General features: G+C 35.0%; 2 protein-coding genes across 4 annotated transcripts; both read right to left on the reverse strand.

The window, feature by feature from the left end:
- Positions 1-1302: 1302 nt before the first annotated feature.
- Positions 1303-5266, reverse strand: LOC145602041 (uncharacterized). Of its 3 annotated transcripts, none has more exons than XM_081658151.1 (5): positions 4966-5266; positions 4783-4855; positions 1990-2056; positions 1765-1883; positions 1303-1607 (listed from the first exon to the last, which is right to left on the reverse strand). In XM_081658151.1, exons 1-4 carry the CDS (start codon positions 5059-5061, stop codon positions 1775-1777), a joined length of 345 nt encoding a protein of 114 aa, XP_081514277.1. In that variant the 5' UTR covers positions 5062-5266; the 3' UTR covers positions 1303-1607; positions 1765-1774. The 3 variants fall into 3 exon arrangements, with proteins under 3 accessions (XP_081514277.1, XP_081514275.1, XP_081514276.1); XM_081658149.1 differs by having other exon boundaries at positions 1307-1607; positions 1814-1883; positions 4966-5265; XM_081658150.1 differs by having other exon boundaries at positions 1310-1607; positions 1814-1883; positions 1990-2041; positions 4966-5262.
- A 995-nt stretch (positions 5267-6261) lies between these two features.
- LOC145602550 (pentatricopeptide repeat-containing protein At1g26460, mitochondrial-like) lies at positions 6262-14028 on the reverse strand. The gene is made up of 6 exons (XM_081658742.1): positions 13262-14028; positions 10678-10900; positions 10123-10596; positions 7117-7323; positions 6900-7037; positions 6262-6622 (listed from the first exon to the last, which is right to left on the reverse strand). Exons 1-6 carry the CDS (start codon positions 13870-13872, stop codon positions 6434-6436), a joined length of 1842 nt encoding a protein of 613 aa, XP_081514868.1. The 5' UTR covers positions 13873-14028; the 3' UTR covers positions 6262-6433.
- Between the last annotated feature and the right edge of the window lie 971 nt (positions 14029-14999).

Below are 14999 nucleotides of genomic sequence, written 5' to 3' on the forward strand. Positions count from 1 at the left end.
AAATTTTAATATGGGATCAACCACATGATGTGTTTACATAAAATCAATAAAGGATCTTGTTAATAAGTGTCCAAAAGTGTTAGATAATTAGTTAATTACTTAATACTACTAGGACTAACATCAAGTTCAAACATAGGATAATATCACGCATCGATATGTATTTAATATTGAGTAGTTTAAACTTTTCACTTTTAGTTCTTATATCGAATGCCCTAAGGGTGCTCATAGGCTTTTACTTTCCTTTCTTATAAATACTCACATTACCTTTCATCCATTATTTAAAGTTGGTCTTGAAAAAATGTTACGTATAGGATTTTATGTTTCATAAATCATAATGCCACAATTATATAATACATAATCCTTTAATTCTCATTGTGTTAAAATATTATAATAAGTCGATATCTTAAAATAAATAGTGAAATGTACTTCCTCCGTTTCTTTTTAGTTGACACGTTTTCCAATGCACAAATTCAACCAATAAACAAAAATTATAAAAAGTTAATATTTTCAAAATATATATCATGATAAATCTAACAAAATTCCACATGACTATTTTTCATTACATATATATCACAAAATACGGTTAAAGGGAAATATGTTGTTAAAGTCAAACGTGTCAACTAAAAAAACGGAGGTAATGTATTAACTAAATCCCAATATATAACGTTTCAAAAAAATAAAAAAATCCCAATGTATAAGTAAAGAAAATAAATAGTTTAAGGTGAATATCAAGTACGAGTATAATACTAGAAATAGAACAAAATGTAGATCATACGTTGCACTGAAGAAGAAAAAAAAACTAAGCACAATATAATACAACTTGCACAAAACTCAATTTGAACTATCCATTTACCACCTCTATGTACAGAGTAATTAAGCTGAACCACAAAATTCCCTTCAACTCACTCTGCATGTATCAACTATACCTACAAATGTGTTCAGTTGAAATTTGCATGCCTAAACTAGTAAACTATATCTACAAGAGTACATGCCCATGCTAAATCATTCGAAGATGTGATAGAAAAGAAATTACCCAAACCCTTGCTATCGGAAACATGCTTTTGTCCAACCAATCAGGCTGCAAAAATCTTCGAGCAATGTGCCAGCACCTTCATGCTAGAGTAAATTCGAAAAAAGATCCTACATGCCATTGATTACGATATCAATGTTTAATTACACTTATTTACACAGGTTTTTCTTCCAACAAAAAAGACAATATGGGCAAAACTAAATCGCCGAGAGAAAGATATAACAAACATCACTAGCAGCAAATCTAACACCACACAGGCAAAAGAACCAGCAAAAGTAAAAACCACCTCAAATATTGGGATAAAGCCATTGAACAAACCCTTGTTGTGAGTACTAACAGAATGAGCACATTTTAAGGCCATTTACAGGAAGTGCTTATGATATGATATAAATCATATAATCAGATAGATTCAAAATTTTGGTTCGAGATTAAAAATGTTGATGAGCTTTTAACTAGAACAAAAATGTACATGTTCATCTAGTTTAGTTGTTTAAGATTCATCCTTTGCAAAGTAGCTTTGTGGCAAAGAGAACTCCTCCTCACGATGTGGGAATTCTGCATCCTCATCATCTCCTCTCTGAAATTGGAAATAAAAAAAGATTGATCACTAAATTGAAAATGAAATGAAATTATATAAAATCTCCTAGTTGTAAGCCTGTAACTGAGAATTTGCAGATAGAGCAATAGATAATCAAGGCCATACTAAACTAGAAGGGTAAGGTAAATCAATAAACCTCCCATCAGTCACTGACTGAGTAAATTGATCCTCAACAGCTTGCTTACCAGCATCTCCAAGTTGTAGAAACGGTCCAGCAAGCGCATAACCTCTTCAGAAGAGAATTGGCGATCAAAGCTGGTTGAATTAATATGGGAAAGCAATGTAGCATGGTTGAGTTTAGTTTAATCATCTATAAATAATTGATGAAACAAATGCATAACAACAATAACAGAGCACATACCTTCTTCGGAGAAACTCCATCACACCATAAAGGACAAAGTGACGATGAATGCCTGAAGCAGAAAATCCTATTATGGTATTCTTACAAATAATTTACAGATAATCCATACTAAAAACAAACTGCATAGATATGATGCTAAGTGCTTCATAGTAAACTTTTTCACATAACAGAAAAGAATTGATCAATGATCAATTACAAGCATTTATTTTAATATGGAGCTTCGCCTTTGGTGTCTTCAGAACACAAACACTGGACTAGTACTATATTCTAGCACAACATTTAGTTTTAACGATTTCTTCACCACAAAAGGCAAAAAGGAGTTATTTATTTCTTTCACGTAAGCAAACAGATTAAGTCTAACAAACCATATCCAAGGAAGATCAATGATGTATCCAGTATCCACTGTGCGCATGACTCATTACTTCACTAGTCTCAGTGAAATGTAAAAAGAACATTTGGGTGTACTGTGTCTGTGTGGAGCAACCTGTTTCAAGTTGCTATTAGATGGAGGCTTCAAATTTTTGATAATTATGTCTCCTCCGCTTCCTTAAAATGCAACACTTGATGTTGGCAAATTTATTTAGAAATCAGGGGAGACTCATCTAAATTATCCATCTACCATTCTACCCTTTATTTACTCTCACCACCACTTGGCTGGTCCACTCCCTACCCATCCACGACATCCCCAGCCAAGCTTACCATAGCCACCGCAAAAGTATCCATGTCCACTACATCCCCATTGTCAATCCCAACCACCACAACAACCTACACCTTAATTTTTATGTTACTTGGACTCTTCAATTAAGAACCGAGACATTGCAGCAGCTTCACAAGTGAGCATGATGCAGAAGAGGACTTTGGTGGTCAAATCCAGGGTGAGCGTTCCAAGAGCCACTGGAATACTGATAGGATCATGCCAGCAAGTGGAGATATCCAAGCTTAACTGGAGCAATCATTTTTCTTTTTCTTCAATCAACTATTCTACTTCATTCTCCTTCTTTGATCTCCTAAATTCTTCTTCTTCATTTCTAGATTTACGGCATTGCTAGAAAAGGGAAGGGAAAAAGGACACATGGGAAAGTGTAACAGAAATACGGAAAGAGATGAAAATGAGCATATACAATGGGAGTAATGTGGCTAGAACAAAAGCGAGGTGGAGGTGTTGGTAGTCTTTAAAGGAAGCAAGGATGACCTGGTAAGGAGGCAGTGATAAAGAGGAAGATGGAATAGCGGTTTTCCATAAAGTACAAGGTATGGTGATGTAAGGACATTTGTCATATTTTGGATGGTAAAACTTAACAAAAAAGATGTGTAATGGTTTTTTGGAAGCTGCTCATTCAGGAAAGTATTATAATTTTAAGGAGAAAGAAAATTACAAGTATGCACATACTAATAGTTGTTGGGCTCAGACAAATAGCTTAAAGGACGTCATTGTGTTAAGGTGCAGTCTTCAAAAAATCACAGTCTATTAAGTGTGTAGTTTTCGTTTTGCTGAAATGATTAAGCATCATATTCAAGTCTATTTCAGTCAAAAACTTATTAAGACGGAATGACCATAGATCAAAAGTCCACAGGTTCTTTAAAGTCATCTGGAGATTCTGGACTCATTTCCTACAACAGCCTTAATCCCAATATGATGGGGTTGGCTGCATGAACCAAAACTTTATCTCTAGTGGTCGTTGACAAAGGTCCACTCCTTCCATTTCCTTCTATAGTTCTATCAAATCTTATAAGTTCATGTAAAAGTTTGCAGACCCAATTTCTTCAGATCATTTTTACTTCCTTCACTTTTATCCAAGTCATCTTGGCCTCCCTCAAGTTTTTGTAAAATCCCTATCATCCCAACTCTACACTTTTGTTACCTGAGCATCTTTTGATTGCCACCTCACATGCCTATACCAATGTAATCAATTCCCCCTTATCTTATTCTTAATATCTGCAATTCTCACTTTCTTTCAAGTATTTTTATTCTTAATTCCACCCTTTTAGGTGTTCCTACACATCCATCCAAACATACCCATCTTTGCGAACTCCCATTTACCAAATATGATCATTCCTAAATGCCCAACACTTTGACCCGTATAGCAGTCTTGGTCTAATAATTATCTTGTAGAGTCATTTGGACTCATCCTCACCTTGAATATAACAAAATGAAAGATCGGTTCCTACTGAGGGTTCAACAAAAACATGCTCTCTAATTTGGCATGAGTCCACAGACCAAGCCTTAAGAAAGAGAGAGACTGATGATAGATTATTAATTTCATGGATGTTCAAAAAGGGACCGAGCTCAGAAGTTACATATTTACATTAATCACATTGTTAACACGATATTAGACATAAGCATAACATGTACTTCGTACTTGTATTTTCTAGATAATATCAAAAGCAAACTGTGTTAATCTATCTAAATAACGAGCTCAAACAGTCCAACTAGAGTGATAATTAAGATACTGTTCATTGAACAAGATGATTAACTACCAGTTCATTTGTTTAAAATGTAGATATCTATACTTGCCGCGGTATTCTTTCATCAGTTTGCATTGCTATAAGCCTATAACATTGATTATAATTAAATTACGGTTTACAAAATAGAACACAATATCCGAGTGTAACAACAAAGGATTCACCAAACATGCATTTATATATGTATATACAGTTATATACCATGATCATTGTAATTAACTACAATTTCTCAGAAAATAAAAACGAAAAAACCAGAATATAAAAACCCCAAATTAAACAAAATGAGGCAGAAACTTTATACAAATTGAACAAGGAAATTCACAAACATGCCTTTCAATTTTCCAGGAGGGTAAATTTCAAGTGCCTCCAAAAATCTTAGCTCCAATTCTGCTTGTGATTGCTCCTACAAATCAAAATCCCAACAATAAAAATTAAAAATTAGAAAAACCCAGTTGAAAAATCACATAAATTAAGCAAACCCAGAATCATAAAACAGCAAGAGAGATGAACAACCTTAGAGAGAGAAGAAGCAGAGGAAGGTGGAGCCTTGCAAGGAGAGTGTACAGACAATCCATCTTGTTCTTCTTCTTTGGCTCCTCCTCCTCCCATTTTCAGAAAATTACGAGTAATTCTGGGTTGTTGATTATTCTTTAGGTTTTTGTTATTGCAGAAAATGAGATTATATGCTCAACATTTTAGTAGGGTTTATGGTTTTGATCCAAATCTTCACCAATAGAAGTTGTTGGTGGGGTTGGGTTTTGGGTAATTGGCTGAGTTGCTCTAAAAGTTGATCAACTTTCAATACTTCTGGGCTTCAATTACTTCCTAATTTCCTAATCTATATTGTGAGTTTATGTTAATTTTTCTTTTGAATTGGTCCAATCGAGGGATCTCTAGTCTCGTAATATTTTAAGTTAAAATTGAGTAAAGCCGGTAAAGTCCACTACATTAGTAACTTAGCGGTTTTACTTATGAATATTACAAAATTACATCATATAAAACGTTTATTTCGGAGTAAGAAGACAAATTTGAGTATTGTCGATTCAATTTGCTATTTTTTTTTTTATTTTTTTAAAATAGTAAATCAACTCAAAAAATAAATGTGCTCTGATAATAATCGATATAATTAGTGAAATTTTTAATCCAGCCCTTCCGTCCCGAATTACTCACATCATTATATTCCCTTTTATGTTTGTTGATACAAAGAGAAGGTAAGGTATAGTGGTATACTTCTGTTCTTAATCTGTGCAAATTAGTAGTTGATGTTATTTTCGAAATTGATCCAGATAATAATCATAGCAAACTCTATCCAATGCGCACCGATTACTTCATATGACCGATAAATTTAGATGTTTTAGGGATAAATTCTCATTGATGACCTTGTATTATTGCACAGAGAATGTTCAAAGACTTTGAACAAAAGGAGGTGGAGAGAAAATGGTACTACATAGGAGCATTTGTGTAACATTAACCACCTAAACTAATTAAGTTAAAAAAATTGATAATACACAACATAGTTATGAATGCAATATGAGATTAAATATGATTAATAAATCAAATGTGCAAAAACACAAGTTTACCATTGAATATATATAAATTATTACTTCGTATTAATAAAATAATAAAGTTACAACTTTGAAGTAACTAGAAGGAATTGTAACACTCTTAAGGGATTCTCTACAGTTCCATCACTAGTCACTACAACTCTTAACTTGCCAAGGGATAAAAATTGTAAAATTGGAACTTCATGATTAGTTTTGCATTATTCCTAAGCTGTCAAAGTTAGAAAATTTTACTGCAAAGAAATGACCCTGAGAAAAAGAGGAACAAAATCGGTACATGAAGAAAAGGGGGAGTATAAATAGAGCTCAATCCTAGGCTCAACCAAAACCTCAAAATACAATAAAATTGCTTCTTTACAAACAAAAAGGCGACCTGGTTGCTTAAAAAGGGATTTCCAATTGGCATTAGCGATGGTGGACTACGAGGCATACTCAGTCCCATACTCCAGATTAAACAAAATGTTCCTTCGATTATCAGAGCCCAAAAAGATTCTGCTCTGCTTGGCAAAAGATGCTACTTGATTACTGCTGTCAAAATCCATCTCTCGATCACATCGTCTTTTGATCTTCTTTAATGTCTCTTTTGATGGTTCAAAACCAGCTTCCACCTGCGAGGGGGTAATTCCAATTAGAGTTAATTAAATAAGCCACAACGAAAACAGCAAAATCTTGTAACTTAGGACACTTTCTTGTTCAAGGAAGCTCACTTATACAATATTTTTTAAGAGGGTATAACTCCTTAAAAGAGATCAATCACTTTTGGTTCATGTAGCCGACTCCACTTATGGGATTAAGGCTTTGATTGATTGATTAGTATAAACGCCTCAACAGTCTTTCTTGAGAAATATGAAACCAAGGGAAAAAATAATGGGGGATTATCTTTACCATTGCATTTAGTACAGTAAGAGCAGCCTTTGGATCTCGATTGATGAGGTGAGCATCGATAAGTAGACTATATGACATAGCATTTGGTTTCACACCCAGACTACATAGATGTTCAAATACCCTTGTAGCTTCAAAGGTCTGCAACCAGAAAATGAATCTCATGGGGCAATAGGAAACAGCACATGAGATAGAAATTTAAATGAGTTGTAGACCAAACCTTCCTCAATTTTCCAAAGGCAGACATCAGAGCATTGTATGAATGTATATTAGGGTCCAATCCAAAGGTTGAACTTATTGCTTCAAATGTTTGGTAAGCACGATCAAGGTCCCATATATTTGCACAGCCCAGAATTACACAATTTAAGGCAGCTACAGACTTGTAAGGAGGGTCTGCACGACTCAAATTCTCTAGTTGAAAATACACCTAAGAAAAATACAAATATAAAAGTTTAAAGATAGCACACTATTTTTCAAACTCAACAGTAAACATAAGTACATCAATAGTGGGCTCTAAAAACAAAATTACACAAGTCTTCCTTGCACACTGAGCACAATATTTCCATACGACTATTAAAATGGATTCTGCAGAGCTCACTCAACTAGCTCCAATGAGTCCATATTCCATAACAAACAAGCTAAACAATATTCTTTCTCTAGTTATAAAAAGTTTTCTAGCAAGCATGGTTGGTCTGAAAGAAAAAGGAGGTGTAGGGAAGAGTGCAATGGAAAATTGTTCAAAATTAAAATCAACAGAAAGAATTTTGAAGCCAGAGTGAAAAAAATAAACCCCACAGAAAGACAACTATAACCATCCCCACCCTCACCCCCTTCTGATAGGAGAAGCAATTATGCTTTAAATTATGCAACCTTGAGATCATATGGTCAATTCTCACAAACCAAAATCTCATAAATATGGGGTGGGGGATACTCATGACGATTAAAAGGGGATCAAGCAATTAAGCTTTAATCAACGGCAATCTCATGGTTGGAGGGTGGGGGTATGGAATATGATGTGTTATCATCTAGAAGCCTTAGAGCCTATTGCCTAGTTTCCAGATTTGGGCTAGCTCTTTAACTCTTTTATCCTCCCCTAGACTCCAAAAAAAACAAGCCCTTCATGCTTGGTAGCCAAGCACCCTTACCCCCCTTGGCTGGTTGGCCCCTCCCAAAACAAAGAAACTGTCATCAGTCACCACTTGCAAAAATCAGAAAAATCAACAATCACCTTGGTGAAGGACAACCTTTAACAACTACCCTTTGGGAAAGATAAAGAAAAATTCTATGACAAAATTACCACCTTTGACGGAACTGAAATAACATTTGAGCGCTAATTCCAAACCCAAAGAAATTTGATGCCCGTAAACACTTTGTTTACCTAATTAAGGGAGATGACACTTTGTTTTCCCCAGCTTGTTTTTGCTGAACTAAACATATTTTACTAAAAATACGTTCAATTACTAAGTGCACGTCTGCACGACAAATACCTTTCAGGGAAATCAATAATGACAATGGTCCCACATGGTAATGTTCTCTCAAACACAGTCGTGAGGGTCAAGGTCAAAACTGATAAACTTTTAACCTTGTAAAAGAAATTTCGGAAACACAATTGAATAACCAAATAATAATATAAGCATCAATCAATCAATAATCAATCAATAATTTTATATACTAAAAGACACACCAGCAATGACACGTGTCTTTAGTTATTTTTTTTTAATAAAAAAAAAAATCTGTTAATTAAGGAAACAAATCATTTATCAAAATAATATTACTTTTTTAGGAGAATTATTGAATCACCACCCAAAATGTAACCATTTTCGAACTAACCACCCAAAAAAAAAACTTTATTTTAAATTACCACCCCTTAAATTAAATAAATGCTCAAATTACCACCCATTTTAAAAATCCATTTTGCTTTCTAATTGTCCCCCCCCCCCCCCCCCCCGATTTTTCCTATAAGGCTCTTCCTCTAATTCAATTTTCAATCCTACCTGCAATTTATCCACAAATTTGAGCTCGTTTGTAATTGCAACAGCATCTTCAACAACGAAAGAACTTCAATTCGCATAAGGTAATCTCACTTTTTTGTATAAAAAATAGGGTTCTTGTGACATTGTAATTGGGGGAATTTGTGGGCTTAATTAATTAGGTTTCTTGTTCTGCACGTGAATTAATTGTGATATTTTGGCAATTAGGTGTCTGGTAATAGTAAATTGGGGTTTTTATAAAAGAATTTGTTTGAATTTCAATTAAGTTTGCTGAAATTGTAAGCTTGTTTTGGGTGTTTATTGTTGGAATTGTTGTGGCAGGCTGGCAGCAATGGAGGACTTTTTCGCAATGCAACAACTACAGTACAAGCATTTACCCACGATTAATTTCTCTTGCAAGAACAATTAGGGTTTTAATGAGAATATTAGGGTTCTAATTTGATGAGCTGTTGAGAAATTATGAAGAAAAGGTGGAAGGAGAAAATTGAATGCAGAATAGGGTTAGTTGGGAAAATTGAATGAGAAAGAGAGGGAAGTCGAGAAAACATAAAAAAGAAAAAAAAAAAAAAAAGAAAATAAATAAAGTGGGCCCACAGGTCAGAATCCCACCGGATTTTCAAAATGGGTGGTAATCAGAGCATTTATACAATTTTAGGGGTGGTAATTTTAAAAAAAAATAAAAAAATTGGGTGGTTAGTTCGAAAATGGTTACATTTTGAGTGGTAATTTAAAAAATTTCCTATTTTTTATACATATTCCATATTAATACGTAGTGATTATTATATTTAAAATAAAAAGAATTCACAAATCTTTCTTAAAGAAATTTGGACAACTATTAAACCAAAAGTCATATTCTTAAACTAATTTGTGACCTAGAAAAAAAATTATTGCTCAAATTTTTTTGCCTGCTTTTGTTTTAGTTGTGTATTAGAAGCTACACTTAAAAAATGCAAGTACCAAATCAACATATCATTTACTTATATTAATTCTCGACTAATTTATGATAAAATACTTATTAATCAATAATCTATAGTTGAATATAACTATAGATCGATCACCGTGCATGACACGGGATCTAACCTAGTAATGGAATATAACATTGCAATGTCTATCAGCTCCAAGAATATATTTCGTCTATATACCCTTAGGAAAAGGGTAGATAATTGGTACTTCCCAAATTGAAATGATAGGAAGCCAAATAGTCAAAATAGAAAGGTGCAAAATAGAAGACTTACCAGATCTAAAGTTTCAAATCCTTGCTTTGAACATGCCACAACTAACGGATAAAGAGAAGTGAATGGTGACAGCAGATCCTCCCCTGCAGAACTTGCATGTGTTTTTTCAAGTTCATTGAGAGTGCTAAAAGCATTCTGCAAGTTTCCCAGGGAAGCAAGGGCATTTATCTTAGCCAAGTAGGTTTCTGGATTGGGAGGCTTTCTTTCACGCAAGGATCTCTTCAGGATGGCCCATGATGCATCCAAAAGAGTTGAGTCGTAAGTACGGGCAGCTGTAGCAATGGCAGAAACAACTAATCCTTCATCAACAGAGTGAAAAAAAGGGGGCCTCGTGTTTTCACCCAGTTGAATCCATCTAGCCATAAATCCTAAAGCTTGAAAGACCAGCTTGCTATTATCATTCTGTATTGCAACATCTGCAAGATTGTTGCACAAGTTCCAGCTGGGGCTCAGAGCTTTATTTTGGTCCATGGCCTGATGATGCATAGAAATAGTCAAAATGAGAACACAAAATCATATCTCACATGAGTCTCCAAGCAATAATCATAACAATACCTTGCACTTTTCTATAATCGTCACCAAACTATCCAATCTTTTCTTGTCAACACAGCTTTGGACACAATCACCAAAAACCTTTGTTGACAGCATATAACCAGATTTCAGAGTTAGATCTATATGTTTTAAGGCGGCATCAATCTGGCCTTGTGACAACAGCATGTTAATAACCAAAACATAGGACTCCTCATCAGGCTGAGACTCTTTCCCACTTTGCAGCATCCTAGATAAATTAAGAATAGGATTTATCTGTCAACAAGCTAATTTAATTACAGAAGAAATGAAAAATGAAAATAAAACTCAATCTAAAAAGCCATTGAGAATACATCATATGAAAATTACTAAGAGATGAAAAAGTTAAATTATAAGAACAGCAAATTGATTCACCAGTATTATTGTGATACTTATCTAAATATTAAACATGTTACCATTATCTCAGACCAATTGCAAACGAAGCAGCTTCAAAATATTGTATATAACTCAAGAAGGACACTCTCACATTGAAAGAGACTGTGAGTGAGTGTGTCTGTGCAGAGATAGAGACAGAGGCAGAGACATGCTGAGAATAAAACTGTAAAGGTAATAGACCAAAACATTATGACTCATATACCATATAATTAAGCATCAGTGTCAAAAGTGCTGCACATGGCATCAACTCCATAAACGAATCACCAATCAACAACCTCAAGGTACAATGGTAGTCGTAAGGGACCATCAAACAACAACTTTGACTGTATTGCCAAAGAATACAAAACCAACATATTCCTAGATTCTCACTGCAAAATCTAAGGATTTATTAAAACCTTCACAATCAAGATAAGCAAACAAACAAAAGAGTGATAAATTAGTTCATAGGAGTGCTTGTGCTTCCATTCAGACCCGTCATTTTCCAAAAAGCCAGGGAATGCATTCACTAAAGGAAGCTCTAGAGCTCAGAATCCTGATAGTATTAGCCACCTACTGCCAATAAATTGGGAAAACTGCAGGGCGCTTCATCTGATGTGCAATAGCATTACGGCAACATACTCCCCGCCCAACACACGCATACACATTACACACTGATGTGAAGTGATGTGAGAGCTGATAAGGTTCTCATAACAATTAATCAGCTTATTTGAGTTTTTTAGTCATGAGGATGGGCTTCCATTGACTTCCCATGGTTCAAAAGCCCTTTTATGGACACCCCATGAAAAAAAGTTCACGGAAATAAATATATGCCTAAGTCAAAGCTCTTTTTGGGTGTCCTCATGACATGATGATTGATAAATCTAGGTTAGCAAAGAGAAGCTCTCTTCCACAAGCACCAAAATCTTCTTTCCTGATCAAATTCATCAACTTTCAAGATGGAAATCCAATAATGTCCAAAGCAAAAGTATATTAATCAATTAATGAAGCAGACATTAGTATACATGCAAAGAACACAACAATTGAGCTCTCCATCGCCATTAGAAGCATGGTGGAAGTACTGAACCTTACTTATGCCAGAGGTGGTAGGGCTAATGGTGTTTTGAGAGCATTCACCAATACAAAATCCATACTTATTGACACTTACAGAGCAATAGATCATACAAGCTCACAGTGATCAAAACATAATCAGCTGCATAACAATAAGAAATATTGATATTCCAATGGATGAAAAGAGAAATGTTCATCATGAAGAAAAACCATCCACAGATGGCTTCCAAAGCAACTTTTCAGACATAACTAGGTAATGTAAACTTGAACAAAAAGCTAACCAAAGAGATTCAATGTCTAAGTCATTGCCAAAGGTGCTCTAAACAATGTGAAATCTCATAAACCGATATATTGCAAATAGGCAATGCCAACAGCATCTCTCTCTGTCCTGACCAGTTGAAGCAGCTACTATAGACAATCTCATGCAGCTCTACAGTAGAATTATAGCATGTACTTTAAAAATGCGCTGCCCTTTTCAATTTGGTTTGGTTACCAAACTGGACCACGAACATACCAAAAAAGGACGTAAATTTGGAATTGTAATAACAGTTTCATAAGAGCTTATCTACTGCAAAGGCACTACTATATGAAGCAACATAGCAAACTACAAGTGAATCCAAGGAGAGTTAATGAGATTTCGAACGACAACATCACAGAAACCAACAAAAGCTTCCTTCTAATCGATCAACAAAAGAGTATATCTCTTCCCTCAGGTTCAAAAGGGGAGGCAATACTGGTGTCAAAATAAAATCCACCCATGTTTAAGTCTTATGCTTTACAACTTCAGCTTCCATCGCCAACACATAAAGTACTACCATCTCAATTTTTCCATGATCCTTCTAAAACAACTAATGTCATAGTTCACAATTCACCATGAAAGCATGACCCTAACATTAAGCCCCAAGCTTCTTCATTCCCAATAAGATTCATTATAGCTATGCATAGCAAATTTATGATCTAATTCTTTTATTTTTCAAAAAAATATAGCATAATTTCACTATAAGCACATTAACATTAAACAAAACTAGCATTTAACACCACAAATTTCTCCATAACAAAACAAATAATAGTATTTAAATTAATGCAATGTAGATTAATCAGCAAAAATTTAAAACTTTGAATGAGTAACCTTTCAATAAGCTTTTCCGCAGCCTCATATTCTCTACCCTGATGCATAGCCTTAAGCACCAAATTATACGAGGCAGTATTCGGTTCGACAGCAAAACCCTCCATAGAACTAACCACATCAAGCAAGTCAGCAGCAGTAGCACCATCATTTAAATTCGCCCTCAAATAATGATTAAACAATTGCACATTCGGCTTATTAGGCTTGCCATTAACATCCAAAGATTTGATCCAAAGCTCAAACAATTGCTTCACATCTTTCCATCGTTTCGCCGTAACCCAATCAGCAAACAAATTCAAAAGAGAATTAGCATCCTTCTTCTGCGCAGCCGCTTGCATAAGAGCAGCAGGGCCTCGATTGAAATACCCAGATGGAATTATCGATTGATTTCCAGTACCATTGTTCGGAATAGGGCTTCGCCAGTTCTCATTGTACATGGGGCTGCCGGAAGCTGGGTTCGGCGGAAGAGGCGACGGAGATTGCGACGGCGGTTGTTCGGCAAGCTGAGCTTCTTGATTGAGGAGAGAGAAAGTTGAGATTGATTTGAGGGTATTAGGGTTTAGGGTTTTGAAAAGGGATCGTGATTTGGTAAGCATCGCCATTTTTGATTGCATCTGAAGCAGAGAAAAGAAAGAAAGTGAAGGTTGAAGAAGAAGATGAGAGAGGAGACTAACTGGCTAGGGTTTAGTAGAGGGAGAGACTCATTGAGCTCGCAATTTTTCGGTCATTAGTGTTGAATGTTGATAATGTTTTAGGAGGCATTATGGTCAATTCTAATGCCAAGTTTGCTAACATAACACCCGAAATTGATCTGAATAACCCGTATGTGTCTCGTAATGAATGTGTGTAGGTTTATGATAGCTTCTAGTCAAAAAAAAAAAAAGGTTTATGATAGCCAAAAATAGCCGGTCCGACGTCTGGGCTTGGCTTACTTTAATATCGAAGTGAGCTAAATTTTGATTGAGTTTTGACCAAACTTAGCATTGAGTAGTTCACAAGCAAGCTCGGCTTGATAAATCCCCTTAATCTCCACCGACTTCACCTAGCAAGTTGAATTGCACGACAAGTCGACAATGCATGTTAATTGTAGTTTTTTTTTAAGCCTGCCAATTTAATTTTGGATTCCAACTTAAGGGTATGTTCACATTTACTGAATTGAGCTGAACTGAACTGATTGGAGCTAAACTGAACTTAACTGAACTGATTGGAGCTGAACTGAACTGAATTGAGCTGAAATGAATATTTTATGAGAAAAGGAAATTAGGAGCTGAACTGAACTGAACTGATTGGAGCTGAACTGAATTTAACTGAACTGAACTTAAGTAAATATGAACAGGCCCTTATTTAGTTGAAACAACTTTAAAATACAATCAATACTTAAATTAAAATCGAATATTTATGTACGAGTATTAAAATACGTGGTGTGACTTGTAATAGAGGTTGAGGTGATGGAGTTGTGGTATTGCTCCCACCTCATATCCCTGAGGTTTAGGGATCAAACTTTATGGCATTCATTTGAGGGAAATCCCTTATCTCCCCCCTTAAATGAGCGAGCCCCCTTCTTCTTACCCAAAAAAAAAAAAAAAAAAAAAAAACACATGTTATACTTTTATACCAGAAGTGTAGTAGTTTTTTGCGATTTTAGGGTTATACTTTTATGCTATGAGTGTTGATGCTATAACGTTCCAAATTGACGAAAATAATATTTCCTCTCAATTGTCCACGATCTTTAAACTATGGA

The sequence above is a fragment of the Chenopodium album genome, chromosome 21 (genome assembly GCF_948465745.1).
Source record: "Chenopodium album chromosome 21, dcCheAlbu1.1, whole genome shotgun sequence".
Classification (NCBI taxonomy): domain Eukaryota; kingdom Viridiplantae; phylum Streptophyta; class Magnoliopsida; order Caryophyllales; family Amaranthaceae; genus Chenopodium; species Chenopodium album.

Coding starts and splice junctions, on each gene's coding strand:
- LOC145602550 (XM_081658742.1), bottom strand. CDS start 13,872: ATGCAATCAAAAATGGCGATGCTTACCAAATCACGATCCCTTTTCAAA. Junction 10,597..10,677: donor CGATTATAGAAAAGTGCAAG/GTATTGTTATGA, acceptor ATGCATCATCAG/GCCATGGACCAAAATAAAGC. Junction 7,324..10,122: donor GATTTGAAACTTTAGATCTG/GTAAGTCTTCTA, acceptor TATTTTTCTTAG/GTGTATTTTCAACTAGAGAA.
- LOC145602041 (XM_081658149.1), bottom strand. CDS start 5,061: ATGGGAGGAGGAGGAGCCAAAGAAGAAGAACAAGATGGATTGTCTGTA. Junction 1,884..1,989: donor ATGGAGTTTCTCCGAAGAAG/GTATGTGCTCTG, acceptor TAATTCAACCAG/CTTTGATCGCCAATTCTCTT. Junction 1,608..1,813: donor TCTACAACTTGGAGATGCTG/GTAAGCAAGCTG, acceptor TTCCAATTTCAG/AGAGGAGATGATGAGGATGC.